This window comes from Poecilia latipinna, unplaced genomic scaffold, assembly GCF_001443285.1.
Source record: "Poecilia latipinna isolate Pla-1442-1.1 unplaced genomic scaffold, P_latipinna-1.0 Scaffold1514, whole genome shotgun sequence".
Taxonomy (NCBI): domain Eukaryota; kingdom Metazoa; phylum Chordata; class Actinopteri; order Cyprinodontiformes; family Poeciliidae; genus Poecilia; species Poecilia latipinna.
The window spans coordinates 210,723-229,431 of record NW_015114130.1 but is presented as its reverse complement, the minus strand read 5'-3'; the positions used below and the strand labels follow the sequence as shown (position 1 = coordinate 229,431).

Sequence of the window (18,709 nt, the reverse complement as noted above, 5' to 3'; positions counted from 1 at the left end):
ATTGCCGTCTTATGCCGTGCGTCAGTTGCTGTTAGTTTCCCTGTGCTGCCTGAGTTGGTTGGTTGGTTGGTTTTCTTCATTAAATATCTCATCTCATCATGTCAACCTGGGCTCGTGGCATTCCTTCTCCCCATCACCAACCACACATCATGACAAGTCGATATCAATAATAATTGATAGTTTTTTTTGTTGACTGTGAAACTGTTTTATCCAGTTTCCTCTTGAGGTGGTGTTCTCATTTTCTCCTTTCACTTCGTTTTATTTTTAAGCAGTTTACAGTGGCAAAACTGCTACTGCACAAGTTACTCAATAGGTTGTTGCTAGAGTGACTAACCTATGTTGAATCTTTCCCAGAAACCAGACGGACCTACAAAGAGTTTGGTGTAAAAAATATCAGAAACAAATGTTAACAGAAAGTCATATCTGGACAGATGGAGGTCTTCGGCCTAATTACCGTCTGTCTGTTTGGGGTTGTTGACATGGAGTCCTGCGGGAACTTCTGTGCTCCAGAATTAATCCTTAAACTGAACGCCAGACTCTGTGAATCACTGTGGAGAAACAGGACCAAAATCTTAGGATTTACTGTTGTTCATTAGATTTGGTTTTGTGCTTTTATGACTTAAACGTTTATCCATTTGTCAATATCTGCTTTTCCTTGCATGGTTGCTGGTGCCCATCTCCTGCTGGAGGCAGGGTACATGCCAAACAGATTGGCGCGTGCCCATCCATGGCAACACAGAAACACACAAGACAAGCAACACTCATTCCTAAGGGTTAATCCATTATTCAAAGAGTCTGGAACCCGTTCCAAAGCAGGAAATGGACTACAACGCAGGGCATTCTGAAATGAAAAAATAAATAAAACAAAAATAAAGACAAGAGTCTAGCACTACCGGGAGAAATGGCTCATGGTCTTTTGCCAAATGCAAAAGAGAAATCCTACAGCCACTAAAGTCTGACGCCACTCCATTTTTGTTCATATTTTTTGCGCTCAGTGTCTTCAGAGGATTTCATGTTGTTTCCTTCAGTGGTTCTTGGTTCAGGTGAGGGTAGGGGACAGGTTTTTCAAATAGTTTGGTCTGTTTGACAGTGTGAAAGCGAACCGCAGCAAATGTTGCAATTTTGATCTCCATCCCCCTTAAAGGGGCAGTATTGTGTAAAATTGACTTTTATGAGCTTTACATCATGTTATAATGTTATGACCAGTTTAATACGCAACACAGAAACATGCAAGACAAGCAACAGTTAGTCAGTCAGCAGCTGTGTTTTTGAACTCTGGGAGGAAGTTGAGGTACCCAGAGAGAACCCAGATCCTCTCAGGTGCTGGAGCTGTTTGTTGGAAATTTGGTTTTAACCTAAAAGTAATACCTGAACCTCATAAGTTTGAGACATAAGCTTCCAATTACCTCCTTCACTTTGGATATTTTATCTCAAAGGTCCTCTGTGGGCATGAATCTGATCCCAGCAGCTAAACGGTCTGCCTCTATTCCTCGCTATATCAGAAATGTCTTTCTGTTTGCAGAGCGGCGGGAGAATGAAGAGTCCCGCCAAGATCTAAGGGGGAGGAATTCGGCTTCCCGACGGTGCGGGGGGGACCCCCGACTCCCTGAAGGGACCAGCTGTTGGGCTGCGTGCCGATGAAGGCATCACTTCTGTGGGTTTTGGCGCCTCTGATTGGATGTTGCCTCTGCTCAACCCTCCAAAGATCACAACCTGAAAGAAGACCATTTGTTTTTCTCTGACAGCAAAATGTTTTCAGTCGTGTGGATCCTGCGGAGCGCTGTGGGGGCTTTAAGTGGATGTTTGCTGCGGAAATGAGGAGGAAAAGACAGATTTTGTCTTTGATTCTTCAGAAATAGTCCAACTGAAATGATTAATCGTTTTAATCATGATTAACTGAGCAACTCATTTAGTAATTGGTTAATCATTAACTGGAGTATACAGTACAGAAAAAGGCTATTTGCTAAAATAGCATTTTCAGTAATTAAGCCAAAACTGTACAGAATAAATACATTTACATTTAGAACAAAAACACCTTTGTAAATATGTTCTACCCAGAACTCCTCCAGTGGCTCAGTTCAGGCTTCATCTGGTTCAAATTTTGTACAGAACAAAATCTCCTGAGCTCCTTTGCTATTCAATTAATAATCAGTTAATGCAAAAGAAAAAAAAAAGTCAAATTGCACAACATCAAGCTGTTTGCTGTTTTAGGCAATAAAATATTTATTTTCTTATTTAAAAAGGAAGTGAATTTGTTGATTTGCATCTTTTAATGCATTTCTAGTATTGCACAAAAAAGGCTTAAACATCCTTAAAGATCTTAAAAATATGCCAATTTTTTATCCGATTAATCGTCTGAATAATCAATGACTAACATAATCATTAGTTGTAACCCTATAAAAGAGCAGAATGTTGAGGAGAGCAACATAAACCTCTACTGCTTTTAAGAATTTGATCAGCTGTTAACACATTTAAAAGTAAAACATAGATTGTTTTTAGCTGTTATATTAATGTTCATCACAGACATTCATCCTTATTTCTAATTTGATACTTTGACTTATATCAGTCTTCAAACATGTGACGTTTGGTGTATTTTTCAATCTGTCCCAAGCTTTATGAACTTGGATGGTCTGTTCTCCTTTTTATTGTTGTGAAGAAAAGTTTTGAAGAACATTTTTTATCTCCTAAAAACATTTTTTATCTCCTTGGGCGGAGAAGTCACTACTCTTCTTGTCACCGCCATGGTGATGTCCCAGGGCACCTACACCTTCCTGGCCTGTTTCACTGGCTTCTGGTTGGTCTGGGCCCTCATCGTCATGCTGTGCTGCTTCTGCAGCTTTTTACAGCGCCGGCTGAAGCGGCACAGAGAGGACAGACTCAGAGAACAATGTTTGCGGGCTGTGGAGATGGAGCCGCTTTCTGCTCATCGATACCCATCGGTGCCGCCACCGCCGCAGCCTCCACAGGTGCGGAGGGAGCCGCCACTGCAGATCAGCCCTCCCCAGACGCTGGCGGCACCCGTCGCTCTGCTGGTTCCTCATCCGATGCCACAAGCCAACTGGGTCAGCATGCCAGGTAATGTTTCAAGGAGTGACATGAGTGAGAACTTAAAAGCAATGTTTTATGTCCAGAAATTTGTTTCAGCACAGTCTTAGGCTAGATTCACAACATGTTTAGTCCACATTACTTGAACTCTAGCTCATTTGTCTGGAAAGTCTGGTTTGTTTGAGGAGGTGTAAATGCCAAAAAAGTGAACTCTGGTCCGCCAAAAAGCTCGGGTCTTGGTTTGGTGGAAGTGAACTCTCGACAAGTTTGAATGCATATGTGAATGGCAACCAAAACGGAGACCGCTACAAAAGCAGGAAGCGAACTAAATTGCAGGGCATTCTGGGTAAATAGAACCAAAGCAAATGTGCGAGTCTAGAGCTAGTGGGACAAATGGCTTTTACCAATGACTAGAGAAATCCTACGCCTGCTAAAATCGGAAACTACTCCGTTTTTTTTTTTACACTTAGAGATAAAGGAAATTGTGTGCAGTGTCTTCTCTAGAGATTTTCATGTTGTTTCCCGCAGTACTTGACGCAGCGCCCTCACAGGCGAAGAAAAGCTATTGGTTCATTTGACATAGTGCAGTGTGAAAGCAGAGCACAGCATCTGAAAATGTAACAATTGTTGCAATTTTGGTCCCCAACCACTTTAAGAGTGCAGTACTGTGTACAATCGACTCTTTTGAACTTTACATCATATCATACTTTTATTTCCTCATCAAACGTACATATAGAGTGTTGCTTTGATTCTTTCATGCATGTTTTTTTTAATATTATGATTTTCAAGAATAAACAGACAAATTAGAAGACGAAACATCAAGGATAAAAAAAAAACTAACCAAATTCATCAAAACAAAAATCCACAAGACAGAACAATCAAAACACTGTCAGCTAACAAAGGGTCTCATAAGAGGATAAAATAAGTGCACATCAGATTGTAGAGCGTTATCAAGCATGAGGCAGAGTCCAAGCGAGTAACAGACATTTCTGAAGGCATTGAATCAAACACCTCACCATAGAATAACAAGAAAAGATGAAAACAAGTTATAATCACAATAAAAATGACGAAACGGTAAAAGAGTAAAATAAATTATTAGAAGATACAGGTCCAGATGTAAACGACGATTATTTTTGCCTATTATTTTGTATGTATCTATTGAAAGGACCCCACACATCCAGGAACTTCTGATGATTGTCAGACAAAGAGTATCGAATTTCCTCAAGATAGATACAGGACACCATATCATTAAGCCATTTCTTAAAACAAGGCGGGGTAGAGGATTTCCATTCCCGTAGAATAACCTGCTTTGCTACCACTAAACCAAACATTAGAGACTGTTGTAGGGACATGGGAAGAGCAAGACAGGATTTAGAGCAACCCAAAATGATCAAATGCCTATCCGGACATAGAGGCTTGCCATAAGCGTTGCTATAAAATTCAAAAATCCTGCACCAGAAGTCCATTAGTTTAGGACAAGAGCAAAACATGTGACCCAGGGTCCCATCATCTAATTTACATTTGTCGCATTTTGGTGAGACGCAGGGGAATAGCCTATTGAGTTTAGTTTTAGAAAAGTGCAGCCGATGGATAACTTTGAATTGAATAAGTTGCAGTCTAGAGTTAATGGAGCAGGTCTTGATTCTTGAAAGAGACAAATCCCATTGCTCATCCGAAATCTCACCAAGTAGATCAGAAGCCCAGGCCTCTTTTATATGCCTAGTAGATGGGGATGAACTGAAAAGATTAACAAACTGAGAAATTAGATTTTTAGAGGTAGAGGGCTTTCTTATAAGCTCGTAGAAACTATGCTGTGCCGGTAAAGTTTCATAGTGGGGGAGGTGCTGTTTTACAAAGTTCCGAGCTTGCAAGTATCTGAAAAAATGGCTAGAAGGAAGACCAAATTTTGATTGTAGTTGCGTGAAGGAAGCAAAGTGATTATTAATGTATAAATCCTTAACAGCAACTATCCCCTTATTTAACCAGTGCTTAAAAACTACATCCATATTACCTGGCTTAAATGCTGAATTCTGACAAATCGGGGCATAGATGGACAAGCCAGGGAGATTCAATATATTCTTTAACTGCTTCAGAATCCTGAGTGAATTTCTTAATATAAAATTATCCTTCAGCAACTGAAAGGACAAAGAAGGATTGGAAAACAATACTGCAGCTGAGGAAGAAGAAGTAAGCTCTAATAACGCAAGGTTTTCGTTCAATGGCCATTTGGGTAGTAGCGAGTCAACCACCTCACCCCTCGAACAGAACTGAGTCCAGAAAACCCAGGATCTGGCATTACACGCCCAGTAATAGTATCGAAAAACAGGAAGGCCTAGGCCCCCCTCCGCAGTAGGTTTCTGTAGGTGAGACTTTGATATTCGAGGGTGCTTACCAGCCCAGACAAAAGGGATTATAATAGAGTCTATCATCTTAAAAAAGGAAGCAGTGAGATAAATGGGTATATTTTGAAAAAGATAGGTAAATTTCGGAAGGAGCACCATCTTGACAACATTGATGCGACCAATCAATGAAAGAGGAAGGTGCCTCCACATGTCAGCCATGGATTTAATTTTGTTGATTAAATCCAAAAAATTATATTTAAAAAGGAGTTTAGGGTCTCTTGTGATATTTATCCCCAGATACTCGAAATGACTAGTGGAAACTTTGAATGGCAGATTGCTAAGAAAAGCAGCGTTCAGACCATCTGAAAGAGGCATAAAAAGACTTTTATCCCAATTAATAGTAAAACCGGAAAGCTTGCCAAATTTATTTATAAGTGTAAGAAGTGGAGAAAGAGAGACTGTAACGTCTGAAAGGGTCAGGATAACATCGTCTGCATACAGGCCAATGGGACTATCTGTAGCATAGTCTGAAATGCCAGTGATCGATGGATGGTTCCTGATGGAAATAGCAAGGGGTTCAATGGCCAGTGCAAATAGCAACGGAGAAAGACAACACCCCTGTCTGGTTCCGCGATGCAATAAAAAAGAAGCAGACCTGTCGTGATTAGTCAGAACTGAGGATCTTGGCTGAGCGTAAAGCATTTTTAGTAAAGTCATAAATTTATCGCCAAAGCCAAATTTTTGGAGAACCAAAAACAAATAGTCCCATTCAATTTGGTCGAATGCCTGTTGAGCATCTAATGAAATAACTGCGGAGGCAGGAAGGTTGGTCTGGTACATAACACTTAAGAGTCGACGAGTGTTTGAAAAGGAATACCTGTTGGGGATAAAGCCAGTCTGGTTGGGATGGATCAGATGAGCTATGTGTTTATTTAAACGAGTAGCTAGTACTTTGGCTACTATTTTTTGGTCACCATTTAGTAAGCTTAAAGGACGGTATGAGGCAACATTAGAGCAATCCCTGCCCTTCTTCAGGAGAAGACAGATATGAGCATCATACAAACTCTGGGGAAACACTCCCTCCACCACAGAAGAGTTCACCATACGCAGAAGAAGAGGGGCAACCAGATCCAAATAACATTTATAGAAATCTATTCCAAACCCATCCGGACCACAAGCCTTACCAGGAGATAAAGAGTGTATCGCGGATTTAATTTCTTCAATAGTAAAACTAGAGTCCAGGTGTGCCCTGGCGGATTCATCCAGGACAGGTACATTTAAATTGTTTAGAAAGACTTTAATATCCGTGCTGGTAGCACTACTCTTGGAGGTGTATAAATCACTGTAATAATTGAAAAAGGCATCATTAATGAGTTTAGGATCAGTTAACAGTTGGCCAGAAGGAGAAGTAACTTTATGAATAGCTCTATCTGCCAGTGTGCCTTTTATTTGTCTAGAAAGCAATCTATCAGGCTTGTCTGCCAGTTCAAAATGCTTTTGTTTAAGTTTGCGAATGCAATTACCCACTTGTTCCCCAAGCATGTGGTTATATTCAGATTTTATCTTCAGAATGGCATTAAGTATATTTTCATCATTTGAGTTCTGGTACCTGTCCTCCAAAACAGCCAATTCAGCCTGAATATCTGCAAAACGCTGTGATCTGGCCCTTTTGACCGAAGACTGATAAGAAATAATGTTGCCCCTCAGAACCACCTTAAATGACTCCCACAAAACTGAATCAAACACATCACCTTTGTCATTAAAAAGAAGGAAATCTGAGATTTTAGCTGAAATGAAGTCCTTAAATGCTTGATCAGAATTGATGGGGGGGATAAATTTCCAGTTAAACGATGGAGCATGAAGATTAAAGTGGATCTGAAGTAAGAGAGGGGCGTGATCTGAAATTAAGATCCCGTGATAGAGTGAACTGACTGTACATGAAATTAATTTAGAATCAATTAAGAAGTGGTCGATTCTGGTAAAACTACCATGGGAGGGGGAAAAAAAATGATGATTTGCGATCGGAAGGATGCTGAAGCCTCCAGATATCCACTAAGCTTAGTGACTTAATGAGATTATTTATAACAGACACTGATTTCAAAGAAGAAGCAACCTTATTGGAGGACCTATCCAACACTGGATCGAGATAACAGTTGAAGTCACCTCCTATAATCATGTCCTTATTATTAGATTGTGCAATAATGTCAAATATCTTGCAGAAAAAGTCGGGGCAGTCACAATTTGGGGCATAAATATTCAAAAGGGCAACAGGGATGGAATTAATTTCGCCAGTGACAAGCACATATCTCCCCCCCGGATCTGCAGACATGGAGTTAAAAATAAATGGAATAGACTAGCAGATAAGGATTGCAACCCCTCTAGCCTTGGAAGAGAATTTAGCCTGGTAAACCTGAGACACCCAAGAAGATCTCAACCGTCGCTGCTCAGTTGGATGAATATGAGTCTCCTGCAGAAAGACAATGAAAGTGATTTTAGATGTGAAAACACCTTCGCTCTTTTAAGTGCCTTACCAAGGCCTCTACAGTTCCAGGAAACAAAATTAATAGGACTCATGCTCGACTTAAAAGTGCTATTATCCTGCATTTATCACAACGTAAAAAAGCAGCTGACAAGATAAACAAAACAGAACACAGGAAGTTTAACAACAACAAAGCAAAAACTAAAACCCCAAAACTCACCATTGACACAACATGAACTAAGAGGCATATCCCTCAATCTAGAGTGGAGGCTGCCTGCCGGATAACGGAGAGAAAAAAACCCAACGAGCTGTGCTTACCTCCAGAAACTGTATAAATATTAATGTGCACCAAAGCTTAATTGAATTTGCAGACGAACTTTAGCACAGAATGATTAACAAAGTCACTTAATATCAGTCAATGAATTGGCAAACCGCTCTGCATCAGTCGGTGAAGTGAAGGATTTCACAGTGTCATTTAAAGACACTTGCAGCTTGGCAGGAAAACGCAGGGAACATGTGGCTCCGGCCTCCACCAGCCTCTTCCTCACGGAGTTGAAAGCCTGGCGCTGCGCTGAAACCTCTGCTGTGTAGTCTGGGAATATGAAAACTTTCTGGCCGTGGTACATCAGCGGGGCTTGCTGTCGACTCAACCGCAGAATATTCATCACGTCGCGGTCATTGTGGACCCTGGCGATGATAATCCGAGGACGTTCATTAGGAAGTGGCTTTGGTCTCAGGGCACGATGCGCCCTATCAATTTTTACGGGCTTGGGAAAGTTGTCCTGTCCCAGCAGCTCGGAGATAAATTTTGAGACAAATTCTGCAGGGCGAACCCCTCTACACCTTCCTTGAGGCCAACAATCCGAATGTTTTGTCTGCGCGAGCGTCCCTCCAAGTCGTCCACCTTTTTTTTAAGAAGGCCGTTAGCCGCCGCTAGCTCGCTACATGATGACTCCAGGGCCGAAACACGGGCATCGGTAGAAGTTAGAGCCGAGTCCATGTCATCCAAACGGTGCCGGACCTCACTGTGCTCTGTCTGCAGGGTTGTTAAGCGAGCTTCAATGGAGTCCAGACGTCCTTCCAGTGATTTCTTGAGAGTATCCACGAGTGTGTAGACTTTAGAGAGATCATCCTTGTGGCTATTGATGGCGGCTAGTATAGTCTCGTTGCTAACAGCGAAGCCCGCCTGAGCAGTCGACTTCTGGGCTTCATCTTTCCTAGGGATAATGTGAAATGCCAAAACTAAAATAAACTGAAGAAACGGGTGCCAGCTACTCACTCGGTGAAAAAAAATTAGTATCTTTGGTGCAGCAAATAAATTTTAAATGAAGGCAGTGACACGGAGCTCTGCAAAACACGTCTACTCCATTACTGCACACTAGCGGCCTCCCCCAGACCCCCTTTCATGCATGTTTGAGAAATTATGTGTGGCGACTTACAACCAGTCAGAGGGGCCTTAATGCTTGTGCTGCCTACTTAGCCAAAGCTCCACTTTGGAGCTGCAGTCCTCAGCCATCTTCTGCCTTACAGGTCATCCCTCTCCTCAACTCTCCCAATCAGCTCCTCTAGATTAGTGGCAAGAATTAGAAAACAGCTGGTGGAACTGCACATCTGCTGAGCTCATCATAGAAACTAATTCTCAGTAAAACACTGGTAAAAAAAATTGTTAGAGGGTTAATAGCGGAATGTTGTCCTGAAAGCGAGGCGTCAAAAAGACCAGGAGCTTCTTAAAGAGACAGAGGCCCCATTTAAGTCATTAAATTACACATTTATTTTAAGTTATGTTTGATCTATAAAGCATTTTTATATCAACTGAAAGTAACATAGTTACTTGATCATGCTACGTCCCTGGAATATACATAATAGTGCCCCTTTAAAGGATGGGCACTATTAATGCAAATGGAGGCTATGTTTCTAACTTTTTTTGTGGAAATGTTTTAAAACTATCACATTGAAAGTTGTGTTTGTAATGAGACAAAATGTCGTAAAGTTGAGCTGTTTGAAAACTTTGGCTAGGTGTATTTATCTGAGGACAAGATCAGAATTTCACCCACAAACCTTACATTTCCAGTTTACCGTCACTTCATGTTAGCCTCTTTAAGATTAAACTTTAAACATGTAATAAAGCTGCATCACGCACAATCAGATTCTGGTTTCTTTGGGCGTTTCAGGCCCCCCCGTAGGGCGTCATAATGGCAGCTGCAACCGAGGCGCGTGCGTCAGCTGTGAATGCTAACTGGTGACAGAGTGAGCGACAACATGGTCAGAACCCCAATTTGATGCAGGAAGTAGAGTCAGCAGAACAGATTTGCATCAGTGCCACCACTGAAACCTCTCAAGCATTTTATTATTTTCTCAATGAAAACCTTCTCGGCTGCTGAAATTTGAACCAGTTGACAACAAATGTCATTTTAAGGTACTCAAACAATGCAATTCATAAGAATATTTTTCCCTCCTTCACATACCAAAATCATGAGCAGAAAATTAAAATCCTCAGACGTTCCTTTTCCCTGCCAGCCTAAAGCAGAAATGTGCAGCTTTTTAATTTAAATTTATTCATGAGATTTAGGCGCTGCTTTACCTTCCCCTTCCTCACAAAGGTACAAACTCTGTTTCTCAGAAGGAATTCAGGCTTACAAAACAAAACGTAACAAAACTTTACAAAACTTCCCAAGCAGTCTGGCGTGCAAAGAATCCAGAAAACAAAAATGCAGAGATGTAGCAAAATAATTGAACAGCTGGTGTGCAGCATTAAATATGAAGCAACTTGTACATTTATCATTAATCATTCAGCATTCTTCACGACCAGACAAAATATATGTTAAATACTGATGAATTCATGGTTATCTACAGAGTAAAACAGAAATAAACAGACTGATAAAGGAAGACTTGCTAATCCTTTCAGAACTCTGGATGATACTAACAAAACAAGAAGAGAAAAAGGATATGAGACACTTAAAGAAACTCCTGTCAGAGGCGTGTAATGAGCAGAGAATCACAAAGAGGATAAAACAAAAGCCTGGAGTCTTGCTCACAAGGCAAACTAATGAAGAGCTCCAGTAACTAGGCAGCAGCAGGGAGAAAGCTGCACAATTCAGTCGTAGATAACTCGAATGAAAGAAAGCTGTGGAGATGCTCTGATCTCAAATGTTTAAGGGGGAAGAGGGAAATCTGCACCTCAGAGGAAATTAGGCTTCTTGTTCCTCTGTAAATCATTTCAGCACTGGTATTCGAGGCTCCAGTGAGCTGGTTTAAATCAGCAAAGAAATATATTAATGCCCTCACAACTTAATATCTAACACTTCATAGTTAATCGGCCAGCAGGGAACGGAAGAAGAGAAGGAAGTTGCGATTTTCCTCACAGAGATTAAGACTACAGGTTATTGGACTGTAAAGTCCTTAAAAAAGCAAAGGGAATGGAAATGAGGAAAAAACATTAAGAAAAGAAGAAAAAGACGAAAAAAATCTAAATTTAAGAGGGTGCAGCTGCTGCCTGAAAACAGTGAGTAAACCAACTTCCTGCTGCCTTATTGTGGAAGTTAATTCATGTTGGAAGAATATAAGAAAGAAGAAGCTTCTTAGTAATGGAAGAGTGTGGCTAAAACATTGGTTGCTATGGTAATTTCAGCCTTTTCAAATCAAATTAGAAAAACACTTATTAATCCCAAAGGGGATTTAAGTGCAACTCAAACTGTCCAAGGTTCTTCTTCATAGATGCTCATGGTTGTGGGCAGGAAGGCTCTCTTGTAGCAGTCTGTATTACAGCGGATCTGAAAAAGCCTCTAACTGAATAACCTCCGTTGTAAATGACACTAGAATGGTCAGGGTCGTTCGTAATTTTCTTGATTTTGTAACGAATCCTCTGTGTCCACTGAGTATTTCTGCAGATGAAAGCAATCTGTTTTACTTGAAGTCTGAGGAGTACAGAGTGAAAAGAAATGAGGCAAGAACAACACCCTGTGGGGCTCCTGACCACCTGGTTAACCCCCAATGCTTTGGTCTGTTGATTCGGGTTGATCCAACGTAAATCAGGATGAATTATGTTAAATGTTCTGGAGAAATCAAAGGGCTTGATCCTCAGTGCTGGCTGCTTTGTCCAGATGACAGCGGGTTTGTTGAATTGGTATATGATGTCATCTTCAATGCCATTATCAATTAATTGTTTACTGTAGTATACACTCACCAAGGTCATTTGATGAAAGAACAATAAGAGCAGTAATTCAACCAAAACTGTTAAAAAAAATATTGATACATGTGATTTTATGGTAAAGATATAAATAATCTGTAAATATGTTCTAAAAAAGAACTCAAGTGGCAGTTTTAGCTTCACTAGGCTCAAAATATATTTAAAAAATCTATTAAGCACCTTTTGTTATCCAATTCTTAGTTTGCTAATCCAAAAAATAATCAGCAGGTCAGCCCACCTGTTAAATCAAGTAGAGCTGAGCTTTTCACATAATGGAATGATATTTTTATCCGGAGATGCATCTTTTGCTACAAATGATTAAGTATACACTACAGGAATGCTACATTATAGGATTTCAGGCAATAAAATATTTTCTTATGTGAAAAACAATTATTTAATGTATTTCTTACAGTGTATAAAAAAGGCTTAATTGGCTAAATGAAAAATTTGCAGAATGTGCTAATTTTTTTTGTCTGTTTAATTAATTAGCCATGAGAATAATCAATTACTAAAACAATCATTAGTTGCAGCTCTACTTCACAGAGCCACAAACAATAAGGCGAGGTTGAGTTATTAACAGTAGCTCCTAGAGATTTCCATCATCTGTCCATCAGAGTAAATCTGTGATTGTCCCTGTGGACACAAACGTCCACCTTGACGTCGGTGCTGCTGATGTCTCCATGCTAATGTTTATTTCAAGCCTCCGTGGCAGCTGCTCGTATTGTTCGCCGTGGCACGTTCGACATGAGAAACAATGAGGCTGGGTTCCTGTAGGTGTCTGTCAGCCCTGACGGGGGAGGTGATGGACTGCAGCCAGGTACACAAATACACACAAAACACATTTGCATCTATAAATACACCCAGCTCCATGGCAACTGTTCCGCAAACAGCTGTTAGTTTCCAACAGTTATGCCTGGGTGTACAGGTCCTGAGAGAAATCATGTGAATTGAAGTTGCTGCAATTTATCCTCATGTTTGATTTCCAAAAATTTCACAAAAATCAGACTCATTGAATAGAATATCTCCCTTAAAGTTGAAAATTCAGACTGACGTGGCCTATTGAGACTAAATTGTTGTTTGCCTCAAAACCCCACTCGGCTTATTTAGACTAGCCAGCAGCAATTAGCAAACACAAGCTAACTGTGTTTGCTAATTAGTATGTGTTTATAGCTACTTCTTTCATGAGACGTAGCTCTTTATAGGAGAGCCCAAATTCAAGGTGTTAAATTATTAACTCAAATTTCTTTTAAGTCAAAATTAACATGGACATCATTTTTATAAGCTAACAGTTACTTTATTGTGCTGTAAAATGGCACCATGTGCCTGGAGAAATATGTAATACCGCCCCTTTAAATGGGTTTGTTGAAGTCAACCATTACAACATCCAGATGGATGATGAGTTGCAGCATAATTTTATTCTCCAAACTTAACTGACATATGGCTAATTAAAATAAAGGAAAAATAATATTGCATGGGTTTCAGACCTTCATTTAAATTTTAGGCAGTGTTGGTGCACAGTTGAAGCCGCCTTTGCAAATGACATCACTGAAGCTTCAACCACAGCTCAGGCACAATAATCAACCTTCTTCTATGTCCGTCTCAGTCCACACAATAAGATCCTGCAGAAAGCCCTTGAGCTGAGCTGAAAAGAATAGCACATAAGAAAGGACCAGGACTCTACAGTTAGAAACATTGTGAGAAGTGAACTAGCCAAGGATTTCCTCTCTTATGCTCTCACCATGTGAAATGATCCAGGACCAGACTAAGTGCTGTCCTACTGGGCCTGTACAAAGACTTACCAGCAGGTGTGCTGATGAGTGTGGCACAGCAGAATTTGTTAAACACCTGACAGTTTATAAATTCCATGTTGTACATTGTCACTCCTTGCCAGGATTTACATGTGGAAGCAGGAAGAAAAGATCCAACTTGGCTCAAGCAAACAAAAATAAATTAAGACCAGTTTACAACGAGTCATGTCCCAATGGCATGGACAGTATAAAAAAATCTGTGAAAACAATGACACAAAAACTCAGACAGAGCTCTGCAATAAATAAAAAGAAACAGTGAAAACTGTTTTCTTGATCTTGTCAGAGCACCGGAAAAAAAAACCCCCACATGTGAAATCACAGCCTCCGTCACTCATTCACTACACTCCATTGTATATAATAAACAGTATTAGTCACTCATGAGCAGTAAGTGGAGATCTCAGCCATCAACAACACCGAGCCGGGCACTGGGGGTATGGGCTTGTTTGGCATTTTGCTCCCGCCGTGGGAATATCTGAGTGTGCACTGTAGAAAATACTGGACGACAAACTGCTAAAAAAACAGTTAGACCAAAGGAATATGGAGAGCTGTAGAGTGATGAGACAAATGGAAACAAATGAGCAGTTTGTTGTCGATGTGCTGCAGGTTCTCTGAGAAGAACAAATCTGGAGGCTTAGGAAAGACGCAGAAAGAGCTTGAGATCAGAGCAACAATTGTTTGTGTTCCTGCAGATGAACATGTTGTCATGTGTAACCCAGCAGGCAACAGGTTTATGATCACTGTCCCAAAAACGCAGCATGTTTGCACACAGATGTCGCTGCAGCCTCATGTTCTCTCTGCTCGCAATCTTCATTTTCTACCACTTCAGGCAAACTCATTTCACTTTGCAATCATGAAGTGTCGTTTGGAAAATTTAAAGCAGAAAAAAAATATATTAAAAATGTCTTGCAATATGGCAAATGGATCTCCAAATAGCAATCTTGGGGCACCATTTGCAGTCCTCTGAATTTGGTCCAGCAGAACTTTTTTTTTTTTTTTTTTTTTACGTTTGGTACAACACAAAGTATTCATCATGTATAAACAAACATCATTAGGTTCTGTGCTTTCCTCTCAACCATTCAGCAATTCTTAATCAAAAGCAACAATTCATTAAACCTGACCAAATATCACAAACACTTCAGAAGAGTGATCCATGTGCTCTTCAGTTTCCTCTAGGGACTTGGCCTTGGAGGGGGAGATGGGGGAGATTTTTAGGGGTGTCCACATTGATCAGCCCCATTTCTTTAATTTTGGGTCATTGATGATTGGTCAATACTTACATGTGAACCCAAACTTATCCACTGATGTTTTCTTCAATCTCAAGGGTTTGAGAGAGGGCTACGTTTCACAATACTCAGCCTACTGTTGCCAACTTGGCAACTTTTCTGCTATATTTAAAACAGAAACAAATCGGTGCTTTTTAAATATTGATGATAGGCCAGAAAATTGCAACTGGTAGGACATATTTATTTTCACATATTTATCTACTTCAGTAGATAATTTTTACTGACTTATCCAAATAATTCAGTAAAATAATAATTCAGTAAAAAACAAACAAACTGAATTATCAGGGGATTTTTTTTTACTGATAATTTGGTAAAAAAAAAATATATCTCTTATCTCTTAAGCACTTTTTGCTACCCAATTGTTAAAGAAATCACCAGATCAGCTCTACACTGTTGATGTTGAATCAAGCAGAAAGAGCTGCGCTTTTCACACATTAATGTTAGAGGTATTTTTTATTTGTAGATGGATCCTTTGCTGCAAATTATAAAGCGTTCAATAAAAAAATGTTATTGCATTTCAGTCAGATCTGAATTAACTTAGTTGTATCTTTTAATGTTTTTATAGAAAAACATTAAAAGATACAACTAAGTTAATTTGTTTAAGTTAACCACTTAAACAAAATAAGTTTAAGTGGTTAAATGATAAAATTTCAGAATGTGCCAAATTTTTATATTTGATTAATCTTCAGTGTAATCGATTACTAAAATAATTGTCAGTAGCAACCGTATTGAGAAATTTTATGCCTGATCCGTCTCTAAGCTAGACTTTTCTCTCTTCCAGACACAGATGTATTTGGGAAGCCGCCTTGCTATGAGGAAGCGGTCCTGATGGAGGACCCCCCTCCACCCTACAGCGAGGTCTTGGCTGACCCTCGAGGGGGGACATACCTGAAGCCCGGCCCACTCCGGAGAGCGCCGTTGACTTCCAGGGAAAACCCCAACCTGCCTCCAGTCGTCACATCTGAGACCAGCAAGCTCCCTCTGGCCACCGTGTTCCCTGACAGGGGTTACTCCTCGCTGATCCGCCTGCCTTCATCCCAGCGTTGGGACTCGTTGGGTCATCTCCTGTCCAACATGACCCTGAACCACAACAGCCTGACCCCACCGGGGGCGCGCTCGTTGCAGGCAGCCACCGCCGTCGCCATGGCGACCATGCCGCGCAGGGAGCCTAGGACTCATTATGAGAGTATGCAAAGTGAAATACAGGGACTTCAGGGAAGAATGAGGGGATTTCAGGGAGGGTTTCAAGATATTCAGGGGGTTCATAGACTGAGAAGTCTGGAGCCTAGCTGCAGTATGCCAACCGCCTTCCCTTTGCTGGGCCGCAGCACTGCAGTCTGAGCCTGGATCCCTACTGGGAGCATCATATCAGCCAGTAAGAGGAACTACAAATGAACTCAGGAGTGCACTTACTTAGTTTGCAGAGTTAAAGTATCAGTGCAGGAGGACACAAACAAGTTTGTACCAGTAGCCGTGCTTCCATTGATCATATATTTCTGAAATTTGACATTTGGAAAATAAATTTGCTTTAGGGAAATACACCAATTTTGAAAAAACAAAACAAAAACAAAACTAAATAAATTAATAAAAAGTTTTGCCGTTAGGATGAAGTGGTTTTTTGGCCATATTGAAATTGTTTTATGTCACAAACCTTAGTGGAAAATAAGTCACAATCAACCACTGGATGTTGCTACACTAGTGCTAACCACGAAGAACAACAGGAAGTAATTGGAGGATCATGGAGCAACATGTTTTTAATAACTTATCGTGTGAACAAACTTACTCACGAGTGATTTCAATTGTGTTTCTTATTTAATGGAAACAACACAACTGCAAAATTGTGTTTTTTCAACATTAGCAGAATATTGACGGTTTTGCACATTTGTAATTGAAACACAGCTACTGTTGTAGAGCTACAGTGGTGCTCTGCCATCACTTTTGAGGCTGACAGAGTTGAAGAACTTTGGAGGTGCAGAGGAGGAGAGAAGAAGAAGCCATAACGAGGTAAAGATGTGCAACAAACAAGCTGCAAATCCAACCTCCCCTGGTCTTTATTTCCATCTCCACCTCCTCTCTCATTCATCCCTGATCTCTGCTTCTGTCTCAGAGCCACCCATTGTACCGGCCTGCTGTTGCCATGGCTCCGGAGAACTGCCTGTTTCCTTTATCTGCTCTGATTTTCTTTGTATCACTTGTCTCACAGCTTGCATCCTCTCAAGTACTGTGAGAATTAAGGGTAGAAGAGCACATGGTGACCTTTGGTGGGACCCAGACATCGTGTGACACCAAACAGAAGACCGAGCTTCTTCTAAGAACAGAGAAACAACTGCTCAAAATCAAGTGAACTTAGATTGTTGTTTTGTAACAGCTTTGTCATTTTCAGTGCTGTCTTAACCATCAGGAGAGATTTGTTTTTTTAAATTACATGACTGGATCTCTGATATGAAAAGGACCTTTTTCATGTACAGCCATGAAAAACAATCTGAAACATTGTCAGAATGCCTTTTTTCTTGTGTAATAAAACAATCTCATCAACAATGTTTCTTCCCTTTGTTTAGGGAATCAACAAAGGGGAAAGTGACTATATACACTTCCTTTAATAGAACAAAATGCAAAAAAGCATAAATCAATCAGCTCGCTATCCAAATCGACAAGGTTTTCCTTGATTGACTCTAATCAATGACTGGCTACCCAAATATGGAAACATAGTATATATTTTTTCATATCCAATACATGCAAACTCATAAAATCTCCCAATATTTGGTTAATAAACGCATCAACCAATGCAACATTTTGAAAATTTTGTAGTTATGGAGTATATGAATAATAATGGATGAAGGATAAAAACTAAACTGGACCTCACCAAGCTCTGCAGACACCTTGGTAACAAGACTTTCATTTGATTCAGGTGAGTTTGAACAGGAACAAAACATGGGATTTGTTTTTTATGTGAGGAACAAAAACACAGCTTTACTTCCACATTCATCCACCCAACCTTTTAACTTTGGGTAAAAGTAAAAGTTGTGCATGAAAGAAAATCCACCCTAAAAAGCATCGCCTGAGGTGAAGCAACTTTTAAAGTTTCTGGCACAAATAAAAGAGGCATTCAGATGAACTTTTCTAACCTACAACAGAAGAATCCCCTGTTGGTTTGACCTTTAAACGGATCATCAGCAATGATGTGCAAATTCTAGACTACAAAGCTATATTTAACTTCACAGTCTCAGCCTGTAAGCAACAAACAGAGCAATTTGTTTAAATGTCACATGCTCTCAACCCCTCATCGTGTCCCGCTGCCACAAAATGATGCTTTTTATCAGTGTGAAGAGGCTCGATCATAAAAATATCAGAGATAGTTATGACAAAGTAACAGGGAGCAGAATGTGGAGATGGAAGCATGTTGTTGATTAAAGTGACATTTTGTCATTCAACACACAGACATTTTCTGGAAGTAGTACACAAATTAATAATTTGTTAAATGCACATATAAATCACCTAAATTATGATTTTTTCATTAAAGTTACAATAATCAGTACTTTCCAAAGTTAAAATAGAAAGACTCAGTT

General features: G+C 40.1%; 1 protein-coding gene and 1 long non-coding RNA gene across 2 annotated transcripts; one reads left to right on the top strand and one right to left on the bottom strand.

Annotated features, from left to right (window-relative positions):
* Nucleotides 1–1,197: 1,197 nt before the first annotated feature.
* On the top strand, nt 1,198–16,699 carry prr7 (proline rich 7 (synaptic)). Its single transcript, XM_015058074.1, has 2 exons — nt 1,198–3,075; nt 15,925–16,699. Exons 1-2 carry the CDS (start codon nt 2,742–2,744, stop codon nt 16,482–16,484), a joined length of 894 nt encoding a protein of 297 aa, XP_014913560.1. The 5' UTR covers nt 1,198–2,741; the 3' UTR covers nt 16,485–16,699.
* Nucleotides 14,735–15,927, bottom strand: LOC106963259 (uncharacterized). Its single transcript, XR_001428158.1, has 2 exons — nt 15,727–15,927; nt 14,735–15,690 (listed from the first exon to the last, which is right to left on the bottom strand). It is a non-coding gene; the product is annotated as an uncharacterized LOC106963259 (long non-coding RNA).
* Nucleotides 16,700–18,709: the final 2,010 nt, after the last annotated feature.

What these genes read in the sequence shown, in the direction of transcription:
- prr7 (XM_015058074.1), top strand. Translation starts at nt 2,742, where the DNA reads ATGGTGATGTCCCAGGGCACCTACACCTTCCTGGCCTGTTTCACTGGC. An exon ending in CAACTGGGTCAGCATGCCAG is followed by an intron (nt 3,076 to 15,924) that starts GTAATGTTTCAA and finishes TCTCTCTTCCAG; the next exon opens with ACACAGATGTATTTGGGAAG.